This window comes from Pezoporus flaviventris, unplaced genomic scaffold (genome assembly GCF_033815535.1).
Source record: "Pezoporus flaviventris isolate CSIRO_AGI_PZ_B2104156 unplaced genomic scaffold, CSIRO_AGI_Pfla_v1 ptg000027l, whole genome shotgun sequence".
NCBI lineage: Eukaryota > Metazoa > Chordata > Aves > Psittaciformes > Psittacidae > Pezoporus > Pezoporus flaviventris.
In genome coordinates this window covers 3,098,843-3,121,567 of record NW_026892575.1, presented here as the reverse complement: position 1 = coordinate 3,121,567, position 22,725 = coordinate 3,098,843, and the positions used below count along the sequence as shown (strand labels likewise).

Genomic DNA, 22,725 nt, shown 5'->3' with positions numbered 1-22,725 from the left:
ATTGGGCTCCTCATGTTTAAATAGTAACCCAAGGATGGTGCCACATCTGTGCTTCATCTGTGCTAGTATTTAAACTGGCTACCTGCCTTACAGAGAGGTTAGGTTTGGTGCAGTGATTCATCCTACCTCTAGTTTGGCCTAATATTGTGTAAGGAAGGAGCTCTGTGGACAGGCAGACCTTGCCTTCAGTGTTCTGGGGGAGTAGGTACGTCCTGTGCTTCACCAGGTGGCTGCAGACTGAGATGAGCTCTACCTGGCTCTGTGCCTTTGTTCTGCCAAGCAGTTCTACACAGCAACATTACTACTCTTCCACCCCATTTTGATTTTTCAGTTGAAAGGCACTCATGGTATATGTGGCAAAAACTGTAACTGCTTTCCTCTGTTAACAAAAAACAACAAACCCTCAAGAGGTATTATCTAAGTTCAATAATAAATCACTTAAGGGAGAAAACGGAAACCCCAAGGGTATCCCAAACTATGAAAAGTCAGAATACCTCCAGTAATTTATTCCCAGGTCAAATAAGCTTTTGAGACAAGCTAAAGAGAGCATCAAAAGTTAAACAGTAAGGTTCCTCTAGAGAACCAACTGGTGATAAATGATTATATATGTGAATTAATTGCCCACAGATGTGTTTATGAGGGACTGTGCTGCTGATGGAGAGGAGGTAAATGTTAGAAGTTACAGGAAAAAGCATTTGGGATTACAGCAGATAGAATCCTTGCTTAAGCAAAAGGCTCTGTCTGTTTACTTGTGGACAAAAGTTTGTCATGCAGTAAAGGTAACTACATTTAGACCTAGGTCTTGAAAACAACTTGCAAACCCCACCCATTTTCCTAGCCTTAATCCGTAGTTTATTAAAACAACTCAAACAAACCAACAAACCACAATCAGACACCTCCCCCAGATTAAAAGAAATCTCCCACTAACTGCTCAAGATCAGACTATCTACTGAGTAAATCTGGAATTTTATTGATGCAAGAAATGATTAGAGATGGTGACGTATCAAGACTAGCTTTAAATGTGGCATGGGTTTATTTTTATAACTGGCTATATGGTAGTTGAACAGGTAAATAATTTGTTTCCTACAGAAACTAAGCTAACAGTATTTTGCTCTTTTGAGTGTTTTCTAAAGTGATTATATGCTTTTGGAAGTCCAAGTGCTTTTTGTATGGATAGATGTTAGCAGATAATTTTCAGCAATGTTTTCCCCACTCTCTTGCTTTGGGATATACCACTTAGTGTCTTGCAGTCACAATAAGCTTTAAAGAAAATGATGGCTTCTGGCCAATGTATATTATTATTGGTTCATGCTTGGCATTAAAAGCACTGACTAGAAATAGAAAGTAACTGAGGAATTAGCATGTAGTAGAGCTTTTGTTAATTTTTTAGAATCACTTGACTGTTGGTTGAGAATCTTTATGAGCAATTAAGATGGCCACGGAATGTGCTGAGCTTTTACAAAGCATGTTATGCCAACAGAGAAAACTGGACTTTCTGAAAATTCAGCTGGTTCTGAAGCATTAAATCAAAAGGGTATGAAAACCCGTCCTACTTCATACTCTTAGCACAAACAGTTTATGGGCATGGGATATGTTTGAGGGGTAGATTCTGCTGATTTTGCGGATCAGCAACAGTGCCCAGTACTGTGTACTCCCAGTGGCTTTCCTCAGCCTTGTTTATTCAGGCTTTTGTAAATTCTGTCTTTTGAAAGATGCGAATATCGCAGCAGTGCCAGTTTGTTTAAATCACAGTCGCAGGGAACTGACACCTGAACTGAAAGCACTTGTGGATGCTTTACTGGTCATTTTGGCTGACTGGCAAAGGTAAAAGGGAAGAATTAACTTTGTTGCCATCGTGGTGAGCACACGAGCCTGTTTGGTTTCTTTTTTGTGTGTGCGTTTGTATTTTTGGTTTGGTTTTGTTTTTTTTTTAGTTGTGTATGGAATCCAACCAGTATCTTAACACATTGACTAGTTCGGAGATGCCTGTGGTGTCACCCAGGGTGTGCACTAATATTTAGTTATATTTTACTTTATGGGAATTTAACAGATTAGCAGTGACTTCAGATAGCAGGTGCTCTCTTGTACTTGAGGTGGTATTTTTTAAGTTTCAAGACAGCTCATTTATCTAGCATGTTCTCAGGGCTTCCTTAACTGTTCCAAATATTGTTTATTTTATGTCTTGTTTCTCACCATAGTGACTCTTTCTCTTTTATGGTCTTATCTAATTGAACCCAGTCTCTAGTAAACACAAGATCTATTGCAATATTGCTCTTATTAGAAAGAATGAATAACTCCCATTAGCCTAGATCCTAAAACAATACGCAGTTGATAAACTTCTCTTACAGTGTTATTTTCAATTTGACATTGAGTCTAGTCCTATGGACTTTATACTGACTTACTACTGTGTGAATTGCTCAGGTGACTAACTAGTACAGAACGAAATAGAGGTGCCATGCTTGACCTTGGGCTCACCATTCTATGATTCTATGAGATACTATGTTGATACAAATTCTGTGGATTTCACTTTTTTTTTGGGGGGGGAGGCGGATGTTTACATTACTTTTGGCAAAAAAATGCCTTATAAATTTTTCTCTTCTTATCCAAATACACCTTCTTTTGATAAGCTGTACATTTCTGTATATAAAAATGTGATGTGTTTTCATTCAGAAGAATCTAGAAATGTATGTGAAGCCTATAAATATAACAGCAATAGCAGAGTGCTAATTTTTTTTTTTTAAGGCATTTTTTCCATGAAACAGGGAATGGTAAACAATAACACGAGTAAATATGAATACTTTATACCTAATCCTCTAAATATGAATTACACAGGATACAGAAACCATTGTTTCTCTCCAGTTATGGGAGTTGCGTAACCAGATATGGGACAAACAGAATGTGCTGGCTGTTACAGCAGTGAATACAGTGCAAGGGGCACATATGGCTGAGTGAACAGTTAATTTATGATGAGAGTGCTAGTGGGAAATTGCCTACACTGTCTATTCAATGTTAGACAATAAGTTATCAATCTGAAAAATCCCTTAAATATCATGTTATATTATTTTGCCCAGCGCTCCTGCATCTCAACAGACCAACTTGTGAAGTAGCTTCATGTAACTGAAGGAGGTGTAGTACAACTCAATTTCCTTGGCATATATTGTGCTCTCTCCTTCTCATTAACCTGTCTTTGAAGGGGACCCTTTCTACCCTTTCGAACTTGGCAGTAAGTAATGTTGAGGTTTCAGCTGGGTCAGATCCTGTCAGAGGGAAATGTCTTGGTGTGCAGCTGTGTTATGGAAGCTTGGTACATCCAAGTTACAGCCCTTCATTAGGAGCACCTTCTCTCTTACTGAAAAGCAGTCTCGTACCTGCTTGTATCTCAGATGATACAGAAGTGAAGCACTACATATAAATGCGTATCACTTCACTTCTCTCCATACTGACATAGTCCTGGTTTTGGGTTTTTTGTTTGTTTTGTTCTTGCTGTTTGTTTTTGCTTTTTATGGTTTTTTTTTTGTCCTCTGAAGGCACATCAGAATTAGTGAAGCCTGAACAGTCTCTCTAATTGTTTTTTTTTTTTTTTTTGGGTTCCCTTTAAAAATCAGAGATAATTTTAAGGCTGTATCTTAGCAAGATAACCAAATCTCTTCCCCTGGTTTCTTTATCTTAATAAAGATGATAATTCATAATATCACTGGAGAGGATGAGACATGGAGTGGCTTTGCTTCCTGGGCTGAAATGTGCCCGAACAGCTTATGAAGAAGTGCTGATGTCTTGTAGTGGAAGGATTTTGTGTGCACAGTTGTACACCAGTACATCCCTGCCAGCCTCAGTTAAGCCTTGGCTGAGGACAGAATGAGGTTAGTGATTTCTTGCTGAACTAGAGCTGACACACACTGACAGAACAATGTTGTAGTACATGCACACCCTGGGTCAGTACAAGTTGTTTAGTTTGATGATCTAGCACCTCCTGTTGCTTTAAAATATGGTATGTTAACCAAAATGAATAGGAGGATGGTCTGTATAGGATAGTGCATTGAATGCCTTGATTTTTAAATAATCACAGCCAAGTGTCTCAAATACTAAGGCAATTTAAAGTATGTTTCTGATATCCTTATTTTATTTGATGGTGGGGAATATGTGTTGGAATATGTGGTCTCTTTATCAAGGGGAAGAAATTGACAGATGGCAAGGAGTTGAGAGGTCCCAGTGAGGCACACTGGGATAGATAAGCTATATTAGTGGAATTGATTAAGATTTTGTTGATCCTGCCTTTATGAACAGTTCCTGTTCAAAGATGATTTAGTCTGCCCAAGAGTGACCAATTGGATTCTGCACTTACTGCTGTACTGTGAAATAAGCCTCTGGCTGCAGCTGCTATCAAGCTGCTATCGCACTGCTCATTTCTGTAGCTCCCAGGCACGAGTTCACAAAATGAATAAGCTAGGTGCATCACAGAAACAAGCTAAAAAAGGTTTTTGGATCATATGCCCTGCTTTTGTATAGAGCATCACTGTAGCAAGGGAGAAGGGGATATTATTCAAGTCATTGAATGTAAAGGCCCCGTACGAGCTGAATCTTTAAAAAATCCCCACAAAAACAAACAACAGAAAACCCAAACCCTCTGCTGTGTTCCCAGCTATTTCATCTGGATCCTGAGGAAGGTTGTAACCCCTCACACTAGATAAATGCCAGGATATCATCTGCTTATGGGGCTTACCTTGGTTATCCCAAGTATCCCCCAGGAGTGGCTTTAGACTGAAATCTGTCCTGTATTTGATTTACACTTACACTTTATTCAACTCTTAATTTATGCAAGCAACCTGCCAGTTTTAAATGGAATTGCAATTTAATAGGTTTTGATTTTATTTTTAACCTCTCCAATCCCTAGGTGTAGTGAAAGTATTAAAAAAAATCAGTAATTCCAGAAAAGGAAGAGCTGATGAGGAACATAAAAGGCACAGCTCAGCTTTGTCAGCCATGGTATTGAAATTTCCGTGGTACTTTAAGTTTCTCTGCATCTCACACTGCCTCTTTGATATTTTTTGCTGCATGTTCTAATCATAATTAAAACTTTTCACTGATTAACAGTAAAAAATCAAAACCTTATTCAGACATGAGACTGTGTGATCCAGACATTTCAGTTTTATCTGATGCACTCAGTTTAAAGTGAATCTGGAGTATACTTACAGATACAAAGGCTGCCCATGACCTTGAGAAGCTCATCCAAGGCAGAAAGGGTGGCCTTTCCTCTGAGATATCTAACTCTACCTTTTTATCATGTCTGTTGGCTATCAGATAATGACTTTTCTCTTCTTGCATTGACATCCTTATTATAGAGCCAGAATGAGTAAGATTGGATCACCAGCAGCCTGTGAATTGAGAGTGTCAGAAGCAAAGAGAATGTGCCTGCATAGGGGCTCAGAAAATAAATCTTTTCAGAATCTGTGGCTTTAGGGTATTATGTTGATGTCACAGCAGCATGTATAGGTGCTGTTTCAAATTAACAGGAAAAATCTTCCCATTTTCAGATCCTTGGTCTATTTTATCAACATGATAAATACCACTGCAGTGAAACAAATCACTCTAAAAGTATAACAGCCCACTTTGTGATGGACAATACATTTCCTCCCCTATTTTCTCATATACAAACAACATTGAACTAATACAATTTTATAAGCGGGACCTGAACCTATTACTTCTTTCAGAAACTCTGTATTAGGACTTGGAAATAAGTATCATGAGAATCCTATTTTACCCATTAAAGTGAAGTTACCTTCATAAGCTGAGATCCACAGATCCACCTTGGTAGTGACTGACTGGGGCAAAACCAGGGTTTTGTTTTTTTTTTTTTCTAAAAAAAAAACCCCTCTGGTATTTTGGCACATAAACTTCTCACATAGAATTTGGGGGGCAAAAATTAGCAATATAATATTTTATCTTTTTATTCTGAGAGGGGAAGGTTTGAATAAAATGTAATTGGCAAATAATTCTGCATTTTAGAATGTCTTTTCCGTAGGAGGTTGAGCTCTGTCTGCACTGTATATAATGTGACCTAAAGAGGTAGCTATAGGGCAGATGACAGCTCATGGAAGATACAGCTCTGGCAGGAAACCTAATCTCTACTGGGGGAGGGAGCTCAGGGATGGGAGTCACAAGGGATGAAAAAAAGCTGATTTTTTTCCACAGAAAAGTTCCATTCTTTACAAACTTTACTTTACACCTCCACAGAAAAAGGGAAGGCAGAGATGAAATTCTTGCTAGCGCTAATAGTAACAACTGGTGAGCAGCTGACTTCTGTTCTCTTGCTTACTATATGTATTTAGGAATCTGTATATCAGCTATCCACTTCTGATTACTATTAAATTGGCTCAAATTTCTGATCATTTTTAAATTATAAAGTTTTGTATTTTCCTTGTGTTACATTGAACTACTTGATTGGCTCTATTAACCAGCATGTTTCAGCAATTGTTAACCTGCTCATCTTGTTTGAAAATCTGGAAAATAGCTAATAAAGATAGCTGCAATAAAATTCTGAGACTGAACTAGCAACTCAGGAATCATATCCCCCTTACAGGTACCTCAAACACTCCTTCTAGAGTGTTTGTGGCTATGTGGTGCTCCTCAGTTAGGACTTTTCTATCGAAATAATTCTATTTCTTTTTCCAACCTCATCTCCAGTCTTCAGTAGTAGTAATCTACTAAAAAAAGAATATGTAGAGTAATGATTGACACTTACTGCTTAGAAAATAATGACAACTAAAATACTGATCTAGCTAGTTATGTAAGGAACTGTGTGCCAAGACAGAAACCTGTTAAATGCTGGAATTCAAAGACCTTTCTTTAAGGGGTGAGATCATATATGGTATTTCACAGTCTGTCTTTCCAGGTGATGTAATTTAAAAAAAATAATTCAAACAGTTTTGCAGTGTTGTTATGCACTTCCATATGAATTATGGTGTTGATATTACGGGCTATACAAAGTCTATAGTATGACTTAGGTTATCATTTCTGTCTGTAAAAGCTACAGCAGTATCTGCCTGCATAAATCAAGGAGTTTTCTTATACCATTAAGAAGCGATTTCGTTCCCTCATATTTTGTCTGAATAGGACTAGGACTTCTGCTTAGACAGTTGCAGGAATGTCAATAATAGCAAACCAGATATTGATTCCTGGGATGATTTCGGTTGCCTAGTCTTTTTGTTGCTAAAGGAACCACTAGAATTCAAGGACACTGAAGGATCTGTAGAAAAAACATGGGGAAAAAATCCCTTTCTTTAAAATCCCTATTGCTTGTTATAAAAGACCTGTTTGGTAAGAGGATTGGTATACTGGAGTACAGGACTTGCCATATAGCCAAACACTATTCCATGTATCTGCTGGGCTGCTTCCTACATGCCATGTATTCTGCACTCTCCCCTATTTATCTTTGGCCAGCAGAGCTCAACTGGGTTTAAAAAAAAGTATTTAAGACATTCAGCTGCCTTCCATATACAGCTTATTTTCTAGGTTCCATGTAGTTCCTTATAAATAATTTTATGTTGGTTTGAGATGGCAGAGGAAGACCTTCAAAAATAAACCAACCACCTACCCCCCCAAGCCAAGTAGTAGTCTCTAGGAAAGTACATTTATTCACCTTTCTATATCAACTGCAGTGTGTATATGTGTGTATTTTAAATATAAAAATGTAATTTCCAATTCAAGGCTAATTTGGCAGAGGGCAAACATCAATAGCTGCTAGAGATTAGGTGCTACACCTTCCTGCCTGCTGGGAAGTTGGGAGAGGTCCTGGGTTGCTCCTCAAACAGAAGACATGCTAAGAAAGACTCTCATTTGCAGATGTCCTCAGAAACATCTGTGTGTGCTGCATCACCTTCCCAGCAATCAGGAGTCTAGGCTGTGGGTAGTCCTCCCTGTTCTTAAAACTAAGTTATTTGTTAAAATGTGGTCTTTTGCACGAAAGGGACCAGAAAATAAGTGTGCCCTGCAGGGGTGGTTCTAATAAAGCTATGTAAATGAAAGCCCTTTTAGGGATACTGCCTGGAATAACATGAAGAGGGAAATTCCATCCAGCTTTCACCTGTGTGTTCATGTCTTTTTTTTTTTTTTTTATCTTTAATGTTAAAGGTCACTAACTGTTGTTCTTGCAGTTTATCAGAATTGTGATTTCATCTCTGGGCCAATTTGTTATTTTGGGTGAGGCAGAATGACCTTCCTTTGACTATTAACCCACCACTGCATCAGAAATTGACCTTTGATTGTTTCCTGAGCCCTGCTGTTAACTCCTAACATGCCTGTATACAAACCATCCTACCTCCCTTACTTCCATTAATATTCCTATTGGAAATGTGTCTGTTAAATTATTCCTGTTTATCCACTGGAAGGCAAAAAAAAAAAAAAAAAAGGAATCTTTGAAAAATCTATGGGATTCTTGGTGGAGAAACTGTTATCTTGGCTGGTGTAAAATCGTCTTCCATCCCCTTTCCAGTGCATGGGCAAATACATGCAGAAGGATACAAACAACTTTATAACAGAAAAGGAAGTTATTTCTGTCCCTGATCATGCATGACTGCAAAGGGATTTTCATTTACATACCTACTAACAGCAAAGACTTTTACAAGTGTCAGTTAACAAAAAAGAATCACACCCCTCACTCACTCCCCCCCAAAAAGGCAATACCTCCCCCCACCCAGTCCCCAAAAGGAACCCCTTATTCAGTTTTCTCTTACCTGCTTTAATTATTCATTTTAACTATGTGCTGACACATGTCTTGTGTTCTTAGGCTTCTTCTCATTGTTAGGCCAAGAGGATTCACATCGTGTGACCAGTTTAGGTGACTCAACTCAACCTAGCTAAACGTACTTCTTCTCTACCAAAAAGGTATACATTACATTATATATGCAATATATAGGAGCTCACAATGTCCTTCAGTGTGAGGGCGATGTAAAGAGTTCACATTAGAAGAATTTATCACCATCCCAAAACAGATTGCTAAATATGTGCCAGATATGTGAACTGTATGCACCTGCTCTTATGTGGAGGAACATTTGCATAACAACTGTATACAATGCAACTTCAATTCTGGCATCTTCAATTTCTTGTGCATGAACAACCAGATTAAAAAGCAGTCAAAGATTAAGAGCAAATTTAAATATTATATTGTTTACGTTAGTAGACAATGATTTTCTTTTTAAAGAAATCGACAGCATGAAAACAGCTCCTATTTTATACAACACAGTAAAATTACAATGTGTGAGCTGGAGAAAAGTGAATGCTATTCTGAAGAAGTCTTATTCATGAAAGTGATGTAGCACTGAAAGTAATAAAAGGGGGAAAATGGTGCTCCAGGGTTACTAAAGAAATATCAAATCCTAGCAAGACACAATAGGGTGTGTGTCATCTGTACTGGACACTATCTTCATAATGACCTTGCAATTAAGGATTTGAGAGAAATCCCTGCCAACAGCAGTAGAGTCCCAGAGCTTTGAACAGCTTTAAAAACCTGGTCCTTTTTCCTGTGAATGAAAAGAACCTTGAGAGGTATCTTTTTAAGGGGCCCTAATCAAGAGTGGTGGGGTTGTTTTGATACTGTACTACAATGACAGGCCATTCATGACTTGGAGCAGGAAGAGGTAAATTGGTACAGGAAGGTGAACGAATGTGATTTGAAGTTAAGTGTTATTTTTTTGGTTTGGTGGTTTGTGAGAGTCTTTCTCTGGTTGGTTTGTGTGTGATTTTTGTTAGTGTTTTCTGTTGTTTGGGTGTTTATCGTGTCTCCTCACCCCCTCAGTGAAGGTATGAATACTGTCCAAAAATAAAATCCCACCTCCTATATAGCTTCTGCATTGGAGAAATGTGCTAGAAATGTTAAGTATGGTAACCACTGTGTTTTATGGAGCTACACCTAAAGTTTTATCATACTCAGCCTGTGCATGTTGTAGTATTACAATTAGTTCTAAAGACTGTACTGAGTATCACATAGTGCAAGGACTTTCACTTTAGATCCTCTGGTCTCCCTTGTGCTAACAGCATATGATACAAGAATTATCATGCTGTTTGGATTATTAAATTGATGTGTTGCTTGTCAATAGTATCTTGTTAAATCCTTCTGGGGATGAGATCAGTTTTCTAATGAGCAGCTGCTGCATAGTTTCCTGAAATACCAGATTTTAGGGTTGGGTCAGGGAAGACAGGGTTGATGATAAAAACAGAAAACAGATGGCCTCAGCAATATACCTGAGCCTGCAAGCACTGCTTGTGAAGGTATGGGCAACATCACTGATGCAGGAAGTGCCTAGGCTCTTCAGTGAGCTTTTTGGTTGTACAGTCACTGCTCCTGTTCATCTCCTGTGTTACTTGGAGATAAACCCTCTGTGACAAAAGATTAAAGATAGCCTAAATAATGTTTATGTTTGTTCCTCATGTTGCCCTTTATCAATGTTTAGTTACCCGAAAACTGCTAAGAGAAACGTATATGTATCAACCATAGAAAATTACTGTGACTGAGATAAAAAGTGATGAACAATTTTTAATACATTAATTTACAATATTTGTCAAGATGATTATGGACTGTATGAATTATGTGCCTATTTCCTCTGATTAATTTAGCATAAGATTTTTTTTGCTCTCTCACTGACTAGGAGGTAGTATCACTGATGAAGTACAGGGTATCCTGTAATTTCTTTTGCACTGCTTCTCCTCTATCCGAACAAGTCTTCAGTTCATGAATCATTATAGGAGGAATCAATACAGTGTCCAGTCAAATTATCTTGTGCACTGGCTCAGTTATCTGCTTATCTCTCAATTGTTCCCAAACATAAAATTACAAAGAAGCAGACACTTCACCAAGGTAGAATTCCAAAGGAGCAGGATGCCCGTAAGATATGCTGGGGGAATGCTGTCTTTTCAAAGCTGCATTCATACCACTTTTACATGTGCAGTGTTCATGTACATGCATAGTGACCATGAGAGAAGATCAGATGAATTGTTCATCCATGCAAGCATCTTTAAGTCAGGAGTATGACTTACAATCTTTATTTGTAAGCTTATCAAATTAGATTTGAAATGACTTTTTTTATGGTTGTATCTTTTAATTAAATTTTTATTTTTCTCCACTGAAATTTTGGCAAATTGTTTTGATCTTGGTAATATTTTTTTTTTTCTGTAAGCTCTAAAAGCAATTTTAAGCAGAGAAATACGACTTAAAGGTTTTGCCTCATCCTGAAGTAACAACTTTTAATTCTAATTAATATGTTCCTGTAAAGAAACATATTTCTTTACTTAATATATAATTTTATATATATTAAGTATATCTATTAATATATATTAGTATATATATTAATATACTTAGTTTTCATTATTAGTATTGAATTACAAGAATGAGTGTGGGAGAAAGGTTCTTGAAATTTGGAATAACATGTAGTTGATCTGTCACACTTGCTTTAGGTGTCGCTTCTTCAGTGTGACAATAGCTTCCTGAGTGGAAGGAGGAAATCATGGAGGAGATATTAAGGAAATCCTCATCTGCAGGAATGGGATCTTTATTTTCAAAGACTATTTGTACCAGTTGTTTCATTAAGCTTTGTCCAAATAAAAATACACTTACTTGTCCCAGTAGTTAACATTGAAGAGCCAGTGAAAACACTAATACCTCTTCCATCTGCTACAGTACCTCTTCTCTGCTCCTCGCACAGAACAGCTTAGTTAAAGTGGACAGGAGAAAGATGCAAGAAGGTCAGTTACCAGGCTGTTCAGTTAGGTTGAAGAGTGGGTTAAAAGGATTAGTTGTGTTATCACAAAAAGCAGGCCTGGCTGCAGTGGGCAATTTGGGGCTCAGAGGCTTGGGGAGAGAAGAGTAGGTTGTAGACATGGGTCCCATCAGCATGCATGCAATGTTTGTATGGAACCTCTTTCTATGGTAGGGATGTGGTGACATTTGTGATCGATGTCTTTGAATTAATGGAATATTTCATTAGTCTTACTCTATAGACACCGTCCTTTGGATTCTTACTCAAGATAATTTAATATGAATACATCAAACCCGTAAAACCTGTGTCTGCCTCCTACAAATGTGTATATACATATATTATCACAAATAGTTGCTGTGCTATGATCCGCAATCAAGATTAATATGAAGTTGGTTTGCCTGATGTCAGCCTTCATCTTACCTTTCACTTATCATCCTTTAATAAAAAGCTTTTCTCACCCCTGTTGGCATTGTCTGCTGATAAAATTAGGCTTTTTTCTGCAGCTTAGCAGACTGAAGCAAGGTTTTCATGTTTCCATGAAGTGGTACGAAGGATACTGACTTTAAGGCATGTTATACTTCCATTTGGTGAATGCCAGTTTGCCTGTCCTTCATAACTGCAGAAGCAGGTGTCTAACCTATCTCTTCTCTTCTCTTCTGACTTGGATGAAACAAGTACTAAAGGGCTGAGAGCAGAACTATCACCATACAACTCTGATGCTGTAGGTGCCCCATTCTTCTAAGTAAAGTGTGGCAGGGAGTTCTGGTTCCAATATAATGGGTCACATGGCTTTTCTTAGCTTGTGGAAGGAAAATCTGTGCACTTATTTTTCATTGTGTTAGCTCCCTCTTAGCATAAAATAGTGTCCTACACAACAGGGAAATGTGGTGCTTGCTAGACTTGTCAGTGCAATGGGCAGCTATATGACCAGAAATCTACCACCATTATAACCAACATACTTTCTTCTGTCCTGCTAGAAGAGATGATGTGTCAGGAACTTGGTATCCAAAGTTCCCCTTTTCAAAGGGAAGGCATGGCATTAGTGCCAAAGAATAGTGTGTTACCCAACACCACATCATTAGGATGTTAGCATCTCTCAGGACACAAGTCCATTTCTCAAGCACCAAACAATAAACAAATTCTGCACAATTTAATACATCAAGACTGTAAACCCTACCCTCCCCCCCCCTTTTTTTTTTGGCTTGTTCAGTCATCCTTTGTACAAGGATGATACAGTTTTGTCAGAACAACTCTACTGTGTGCCTGTGTGTCTACTGAAAGGGCCAGCAGTGTTCAAATTGCATTGCAGTTCTCTCAGGACAGATGGTGGCACTGAGGCTGTGAACTGACATACCAATGCATTTGAGTAGAATGGGGCTTTAACTGAATGAATCACATATGTCAATAACCAAAAGGGTAACTAATACCTTAACTCTGCTCTTCCTTGATGATTTAAATTAAACCCAACCAACATTGTCTGCAGCACATCACATATGTCTTACGTTCTATGTTAAGTTACATTCTAATTTTCCTGCTCTTTCTGTGCCCTGTAGAAGATGATTTATGAGCACACTTACCTTAGGTGGAGCAATTACTTCTAATGAATAATACATAGGTTATGTGAAGACAGAAAATAGGAAAAAAAGAGTCTTGCTATGGAAATAGGTTTGGTCTGGTTTTGTTGTTTGTTTTGTGTTTTTTTTTTTTTTTTTTTAGTTTTTATTTTAATATGCTTTCATCTCTTCTGCAGTGGGCATTACTGTGCTATTTATTCTTTATGGTGAACACATAACACTTATGGCTGTTGGTTTTATTTCATATTTGGTCTATGTTTTTAAAAAGTGGGAAATATAAGTAACATTCCCATACTATCTCTGTGTATTTTGGTTTTATCCTGAGGATCTTTCCTTTCTCCAGACAACAGAAATGAAGATGTTGTATTGTACCTAAATTGTTCATACATTCTTATCACCAGGTGAATTTCTTGTCCTTCTTGTTAACTCATGTTGCAGAGAATATTTCCAGAATGGGGTTTCTATAGTACTTTACAGGCAAATGCTGTCTACTATCTCCAGTGTAGTACTCAGGGCAAGAAAGTGTTTGGAGCCCCAACAAAAGCTTGTGGACTGTCCTCATTGCATCTTACTGAAGTGAATCTCTTGTATTTTTGTTAAGTGACCTTTTTGTTTCTGTACCATCTATATACTTCTACGTGTTTCTGTTGTACTGTATAATATACTGTATTCTTAGTTACTGAGAATCAGGATTCCTGCAGCAAAGTACGTGTGAAAAACAGCTGGCTGACAAGCACAGGGATACACACTTTATTATCTTCGTATTAAACTAGTTTCAAGAAAGAGAAATGTATCTCTGCACTGTTGACACTGAGCCAACAGTTTCAGTCTGAGAGGAGGAGAAAATGCAATGATATTTGTAATTCTCTCTGAAATGCAAATAAGTTCTGTGTCTCTCTTCTGGAGATTACTTCCCTGAGTCAGTGGAGTTCATTTACATTTTGGTGACATCTGCAAGAATTTTGCCAGCACAGTTTATTACTGCAAACATTGTGTCAGTTCTGACATTGCTCTTTCCTGGGAGAATCCCCAAAACGGCTGTTTCTGTTCTTAGTGGCAGACTTGCAGCTTCACTAGCAGAGGCACACAGAAAGCAATGCCAATCCTAACCATTACTGTCCCTCATCTGGTTGAGCACCATTCCCTGGGTTAAGCCACCGCAACTTTTCATGGCCATGGTGTGAAGCACATTGTGTAAATACAACCCTACAGCCCTTTCCCACAGCAGCTTTATTATGGAAGCAGGACTGGCACACTGGCCTTGCCCCTAGAGCAGACACAGGACTGGTCCCCAGGCCTTGTTTCTAAAGCAGATGCGCAACCAACCAACCGCATTGACAGAACTCGGGAGGGCCACACTACTGCAGTGTGGCTCACCTACACACACCAGGCAGATCTAGCTCCCAGGCACGTAATTCAACTTTATCCTGCTTTCCTGGGGCCAGATAACTGAATCCATGGAAAACAAATGCTATTCCTGTAATTCCACTGGAGGTTGTTATAAAAGGATGCTTAATTCCCAGCAAAGAGTCTTTTTCTCCCCATGTAAGTGTTATGGCAAGTGCAGCAATAAAAAGGATTTACTAGTGCTTTAGGTCAGAAGCATCATCTAAGTTAGATCCTGAACTCTTTAGTCTTCATTTCACATATCATTAGTTTGCACATTTCTTTGGCTTTCCCACGCAGAAGGATTGAGGGAATTATTTCTACTTCTCTCCTCAGAGAGGGTGTCATCAGGGTTTCATTCATTTATAAACTTTATTTACTGTTTCTGTGAATTACTGTTGTTTATGAGAGTCTCCGATGATGCTTAGTAAGACAGATCAGAACAATACTTTGTTGTCTACCATTAGATATTTTTAATATTTTTTTCCTTACCCTGCCCATATATTTATATAAAATATGCATTTATTTGACACTTTTCTCTCTGGAATGAAGCCTGGCAGCTATAAACACTTCTCTTGCAATGTAATGATCTGAACAAGCCTCTTCTCTTAGCCACTCAGTTGAAATCAACAAGTTTATTTCAGTCATGACTTAAGGCACATTTGAATTTAGGATTTCGAGGAGGCTTTATGCCCCCTAGTCCTGATAACTGTTCTCTATTTACTCTGTGTTTTTCAAGTTATTCTCAATTCTACTGCATAAAGTGTTTTCCACTAACTCATGTTCTGTAAAGCTAATGTGCCAAAAAGCTGGATTCTGCTACTTATTCATAAAGAGACTGTGGACAGAGATGTTAGGTCTCAATTCAGAAAAGTGCTTATGTGCACAGTTTATGCACTGTAAATGCATTCTTGATTTTACTCATACAAAATTTTCCAATTCAGCAAGCACTGAGATGCATGTTCAAAAACTGTGTTTATTTTACTGATTTACATTGTGGGAACACTATTTGCCCAACTGATGGGATCTTCTTCTTCTCTTGCTGTTCTGAAAGTTTGTATTGTAGAAGTGTTATAATAAAGATTACTGAAATTCATGGACTTCATATCATAAATGAAGGAAAAGGGTTATCAATATAACTCTTTAACTGTATTTCAAAATATAACAACAATACTGACCATTTCACCCTGTGAAACTGAACTAGTCATTCTTTATACCCTGTCAAATAGGTTAGTGTTACCTCTACCTTGAGAATAGCTGTATTTAGGAGAACTGAGCATTTTCTAAGTTCATGGGGTAGGGGTGTGTGTGTGTGTCTTGTCGTCAGAATGACTGCCCTGTTTCAGGAAGAACTAGCACTGGCATCTTTGCTTGATAATACCTGATCATATTCCTTTCTTAAGGTGACTGATTCCCATTAGCCATTACTAATGTCTCTAGCTGGGAGACAAAGGGTGCCAGGGCCATACAGGCTTGCCTTTTGTATTTACAGTATGCCAGAATTCCATGCTTAGTTATTTTCTAAACCTACTATTCTTTTAAACTATGTGCTTATGAAAAGACAAGTTGTCAAATTAAAGATGCATAATACAGATAAAAGTTCTGCTCTACTTAACAACTACTTGATGGCTACTTCAATTATGTCTGTTGTTTGTTTCTCCTTACAAAAGTTGGTAGCATGCAAGTAGGATTTTTCTATTAGGATTAACAAACACTGACCATCAGCTGGCAGTACATTATGCATCAAATAAAACTTAATGTCAGCAAACATAAGAGAAAAATACCCTGAATAAACATAACAGCAAGTTATGTTGGAAGAAGTAGTCTTCCAAATTAATCTTTAGAAAGAATAAATAAAGGTAGTAAAGGAAGAGGATATTGGTGTCATTACTTTTGATAATCCAGACTAAGCTCTGAACATATTTATGAACAAGTCCAGCAACAGCATTCTTGTTTGTAATAGGCTGCATATTGTAAGAGGAAAAGAGTAGGTAGTAATTTTCACAACAACTGAACTTCTCCTAATAAAATAGAAATAAATTTCATAAATACCCCAAAGAACTGAAATCTAACTGGGGGCCAAAGCTGCTTCTTGTGACTAAGCAAGCAAAGACTCTCTCTACTCAGAGAGTCTATATACCTTCCCTGAAACCGCAAGGACTAAGAGAAGCCTTGATACAAATTTGCAACAAGATTATGAAATGACAAATCCCCTTTCTTCAGTTGGAATAACTTTAAAACAACGTCTAATGAACTTAATTTTGAATGAATGGGAAAAAAAGAATGCATTCATTAGGTTAAATTTAGTATTTTCAGTGACTGTTGTCACTCTCTAATCTCAAGCACTGTTATGTTCATGTAATAGCTGTTTAAAATAACAGTACTATGCCTCCCTTGTAATCTGTTTTTCTGACAGGAAGCATCCAGTATCAGAGCCTGGATAGTATTCTAACATACTTTCCTCAACAGTCTCATGACAAGATTATGTTAACCAACCTGGCTGACTCTAGGCAGGATTCGCTAGAGAGAACTTCCATTAGGCAGGATTTGATATTTTATATTTTTTAATGTGATTTTATATAAAGAAACTGCATAGAGAGTGATGGAGATTATTAATTCAAATGGCCTGTGGTACTTAATAGAAAGGCAATCTGTGTAGATGCAGCTTTTGGACCAAACATAAACTTGGCTCTGGTTAATATGAGCCTTGACTACAGTCTTCGCGACAAGAGTTATTTTAAGGTTTTGTGCAGTGTTTAATTACTTTAATAATAAACAGAGAAGTATCAAGTGACATAAAAGACACCTATTTGTTTGGTACAAAAGACTCCAGTCATGTAACCCTTGAAGCAATGATTGGACAGGTTCTGACCCTCTAGCTTCAGTGGGGCAAATTCTTTGGTTCCAATTAAAATGTAGGTTTAAATATGAAGCAGAATTTTAGCCTTTAATACTAATTTCTCACGATTTCAGGAAAGTGTCTAGATAGATAATACAGCCATAAAAAAAAAAAAAGCAAAAAAAGCTCATAGGTAAGTTGAGACACTGAAAGATAACTAAAATCTTTGTGTACTTGTCAGCTTCTGTGCTAGAAGACTGGAAAGAGAGGAGGTGAAGGCAAGTAGATCTGAAGTGCTACAGGCCAACACTATTTTTCTGAGTGTATGTTCTGAGAAATGATGTATGGTTAACCCTTGAGCAAAGATTATACATTTGATTTTTTCTTGCAGCAAGGGAAATACTAGCTTGTTTTCTCAACTGGAACCAATCCATGCATTGCTTCTCAGGACAGATTCCCTTGAGTACATGCAATACAATACTTTTGTTAGGACTTAGCACTGGTTCTATTTCTGATTCAAAAGGATTTAACAGCAAAAAAATCACCTTCATTCAATTTAAGAAAAGAGAGCACAAGAAAGAGAAAGGGGGAGGAAGAGCGAGAAAGACAAAAATGCATTTTTTTCACATGATGATTCTGGTTAACCAATACAATAAGGAACAGGCAAATATATGCATACTGAAAAACACTTCAAATTGTTCGTGTTCTTTCCCATTAGGCTGAATTTCATGGTAGCTGCACATTAAATGAAATACTTTTATGTCAGTGTTTTGCTTCTTAAATGCAAAAATTAAGCTAAGGAAGTAACTACTTTAAGTCTAAGTAACTATTATAAGCCAAGATAACTATGGAGGGTAAAACACTCCATCAGTAGATACTGTGGATGTTGATTTAGGGGATCCAAGATTTTCCTGATTCCCTTCACTTCCCTGAAAATTGACTTTATTGTGGCTAGCTGCAAAGTTTTTCCCATACATGCATAAAAATTACTGTAGTGTGTCTTCCCTTTAGAATCACCATTCTGTGTGTAAGCCCTCTGGAATCCTTCTCACCATCTTAAATAGGAAACATTGAATGTCTCTGCCATTTGCTCATAAGTGGACAGGTAATAATGTCAAGAGTTCCAGTGTGAGTGGAGTTCCCACAATAGTGGTGGATATCCTCAAAATATCACGGCCTCATTCTTGTCTTACAACAGTGGGCCACCAGAGATTTCAGTGAGCTACATGATTGTAAAACTGGTGTAATACTGTTGAGAAAGAGCTCTCACTTTTGGTTTCCTGCTTCCTAGGTATTTATTTCTAAATCCTTTTCTTATCAACTCTTTTTCTTTGCCCTTTCCACTTCTGAGATCCTGCTAACCTGCATAGCTGATACCAAGAAATGTCTTTATTCTAAATAAGTACTGATACCACACGGCAGTGGTTACCAGTACAGAGAGCTCCCACTGTAGACACAATTGTGTTTGATTTTATGAATGCTGGAACAAAAGGTTCTCATTTTATTCCCTCCCAATGCCTAAGTATGTGAATCTTAAATATTAGGTTACGTATTAATGACACAGGGGCAGGAGGTGATTTTTAAAGTAATTTCCCTTTTACTCTATCATTAGTCTGCTTCCGTGGTTGATGTACGGTCAGTGTTTTAAGAAGCAGATCTTGTGTATTCCACTTAGCTGCTGACAATAGTGAATGCATGGGCATAGTGAGCACGTGTAACAGACTGAGGAACTTGGCTGTTTATTTCTGTTTAAATAATAAAAGGCTTTCTCAGACCAAAAAAAAAAAAGAAAACTGTTGGACAAACTTCTAATGTGTACACCATAGAAAAGCCTTTTGTTTTTGTGCAAGAAGCACAACCTTCCTTCATGCTTTTGGATTCTATAATCTGAAGTGGTGTGTTTGTTTAAAGGCCTTTGATGCATTTTTAAGAACCCTAGTGTTGACAGGAATGATTGACCAGTTTTCAGATTGATGCAATAATTTTCTTGGGGCGATAGCAAAGACACCCCTTCCTTTTACTTTGGTGGCTATATTTTATCCTGGTGGTTCTGGGTGACTGTCCTGTTATATTAGTTGATAGCTGAGACTGAATTGCTGTTTTATTCCAGCTTTGCCAAATGAAGTTGTATGTGATCAGCTTCCTTGGGAATCCCTGTATAGCTGCAGTCCACCAAACTTTCTGCAGTCTCAAATGCTGGTAACAGACTTGCCTGTGAGTAGAAACGATTAAGTACCTAAGTCCTGAATGTGGGTACTTACTGGGGAGTGAACTTTTTTTTTGAACTGCTTTTCAGAAGTATCTGAAAAGGTTCTAACTTTCCAGTTTGATGCCTGTTGGGGTACGTTTGAAAGTAAAATTATTGTACACCTTTTTTGATGTGGCTACGAAATATATGTGTGTTCTTTATGGTCTATGTGCTGCATAAGCACTAGGTGTTGTATAGAAATAGCACTGTTACCACTCTTTCAGCTTTACTAAAAGGTATCTTGGATTTCTAGAAAGCCAGAGGTGGGGGAAAGAAGTGGAACAAAATTAAAATCGAAGGAGCTAAACAAAATAACAGTAAAGCATGTTATCAGCATTAGAAGTACTTTTTTGGACTTTGGTAAACATTCCATGTAATGAATTTAAGAAATAGACCTCTGCATACTATGTGACAGTATCACCAGCTGCTTGGTAATGTATTTAATTGATTCTGTCGTAAAAGTGCTTGGCTAATTGCATGGAAAAGTCTTGTGAGTAGACTCAGAGTTCATTTGCTGCCCTGTTGAGTACTGTGCAATATGCTGGTGTGCTTAATCCTTCCATTAGAAGCAGGGATTGTGATCTGAACAGCATTCATGGACAGTTCTTTATATAGTACGATATATAGAGAGGACCTCTATACAGACAATAGGAACTCCTGCACTCAGGAATTTCTAGGTTCAAGAAATCATCTCGAACCTGCTTTCTTGGGGTCAAGCTTTCAATAAGCTACACTTCAACCAGAAGAGATGTCTATGAAGATACCACCATCTTCTTTTATTGTTTTTCTCCTTTTGCTAGGGATTACTCTCCAAGTAATTCTTAAGACTCACATAAAACTTCCTAATAAGCTTCTGGCAAAATCTGAGGAGCTGATTCAACCCCCCCTAATTAAATATAAAGCTAACCTCTCCAGCTAGTGTTGTCTTTAGCACAGGTTAGGGAGTATTCATTTTAAGCAATCTACCAACTGGTTTATGAGGATGATTCTTTATAGTTAGTGGATGGAGGTGAGCAGCTGTGATGGCACAATTTTTAACAGAGCTTGCTGTGGAAGAAAGAGGTGGTCTATATACTAGTTCTACATTATGATTTATGATGCGAATGATAAGCTTCCACCCCAATGGAAACTCATTTCAAAACATCAGCTTAGCATCCACTGAGGCTTTTTTAGTCAAGGTAGACAATATTGCATGGTATCAATTTTGACTATAGCTTTTGTTTGAGTTTAAAACAGGCCCAGCCAACAGCTGTCTTTTTCTCCTCCGTTCCAGTTAATTCATCATAACTGCAGATAGTAATAAACTCTACTGCATGTTAGTAATGTGCACCCATAAATACACATACTAGTGATGACACTGCTGACTACCAAAATTTTGACTCAGAAAATATTACTTCAGCTTTTTTTCCTTGAAGAAACAGAAATTTAGAGGAAAGTAAAAATTTTCGCTGGGAATTTGTGTGAGTGTGGGGAAATCCAGATGTTGTCTCTGTACATATGCAGGGAGATGACTACTATACATTTTCTACTAGGGATAGTTTTGATAGTTGTAGCTTTATAGTATGCTACAGTCACCTATTGTTAAAAAAAAAGTGTTAAGTGACTTTAAGTGACTTAATGACACTTATCAAAAGGTTCTTAGGTTTTTGAAATAATCAATGAAAGTAAATTTCTACTATTTTCATATGTATGTAAAAAATCCTTTTCAACTGAAAAAAAGACAATCCCCATGTCTCTGAAAACATGAAAAAAAATCTATTTGTGTTTTGAATCAATTTCCTTGTAACAGCATGACAAATTGTCCAAGAACACACAAAGTAATAGATATGCTTGAGAAAGGCTTTAAAGATGTCTATTACTACTGCTTTAACAGCAAAACATGCAATAAGGAACTACATTTCCTTCTCTGTACCTGTTTTTTTTTTACTTATGGATTTCATATGAAGTAGAGGAAGTTTTTCTTGGCCAAAATAAAAAGAAAATTAGATTTCTGAATGATGATGCCGCTAAGTGTAAAGTAAATATATCAAATTTAAAATAAGAAAGGATAATGGTAACTGATATGTAAAAGTACGGTATTTTCCTTCATATTTATGGCTCAAGGGTGCAGTACTTTAAATGACTCTTGCCTTCAATGGGCATCACAAGTTCTTAGAATTTCTGCCAGGAAATTCTAAAATGCATCAGATTGAAATAGACAGAATGACTAAAAGTATTTTCTAATTTATGGGCTAAATGTTTAGTATTACAAAAGCAGAAATTTAGAAATAACAACAATAACTCAAGTGGAGTTCCTCTATCTTGTACACATACAGAAAGAAAAAGAGTAAAGATGATACATACATATTTATATATATTCACACAGATCCTTATATACTTATTACAGAATATTACCTATAGATGAGTCACAAAGTGACTTTTTTTTAATTCTACACAAGTACTTTTTAATGTGCTCATTTAGTCATGTCATGTTCAGACATGACGCGAATGCAAACTACATAGGGAAATACAACTGTCAGCTTTTAAATTCTACCTGTCCCTGCCTTGTCCGTTATTACTGCGTAGCAGTGCTAGTCTGAACAGTATGACACAGAATGAGACAGTACACCAGATCTAATTGCCTCGTCATTCTGTAGAGATTTTCTGTTGCTGATGATTTTCTAGAAGGTCTTGCTGTTATTCAGCAAACCCAACACAAGACAGAGGTGCTTTGGCACTCATCTTGTCTCAACCATTTATGTGTCTGTGAAGTATATATGAAGTGACAGATGGTAGTACCTCGCTGGATGACACTCTGCTCTCAGGTTCATCTGTGAAGAGCAAATCAGACTTTCCATTGAAAAATAATGAATTCTTCCTCTAGGCAATTTCTGCTTTGTGTGCACTCTAACCAGTGCAAATGATCGTTTTGTGTATTTGGGCTCTTAACTA

General features: G+C 37.4%; 1 protein-coding gene across 3 annotated transcripts in view; it reads right to left on the bottom strand.

The window, feature by feature from the left end:
• BEAN1 (brain expressed associated with NEDD4 1) overlaps nucleotides 1-22,725 on the bottom strand; it is a 55,034-nt gene that overhangs the window by 18,948 nt on the left and 13,361 nt on the right. For 2 of the 3 annotated variants that reach the window (XM_061458467.1, XM_061458469.1), the window contains one exon: nucleotides 11,606-11,698. The exons of the other annotated variant lie outside the window; for it this stretch is intronic. In XM_061458467.1, the coding sequence (XP_061314451.1) occupies nucleotides 11,606-11,698 (93 nt within the window). The remainder of the gene's footprint in view (nucleotides 1-11,605; nucleotides 11,699-22,725) is intronic. 3 annotated transcript variants of the gene reach the window in all.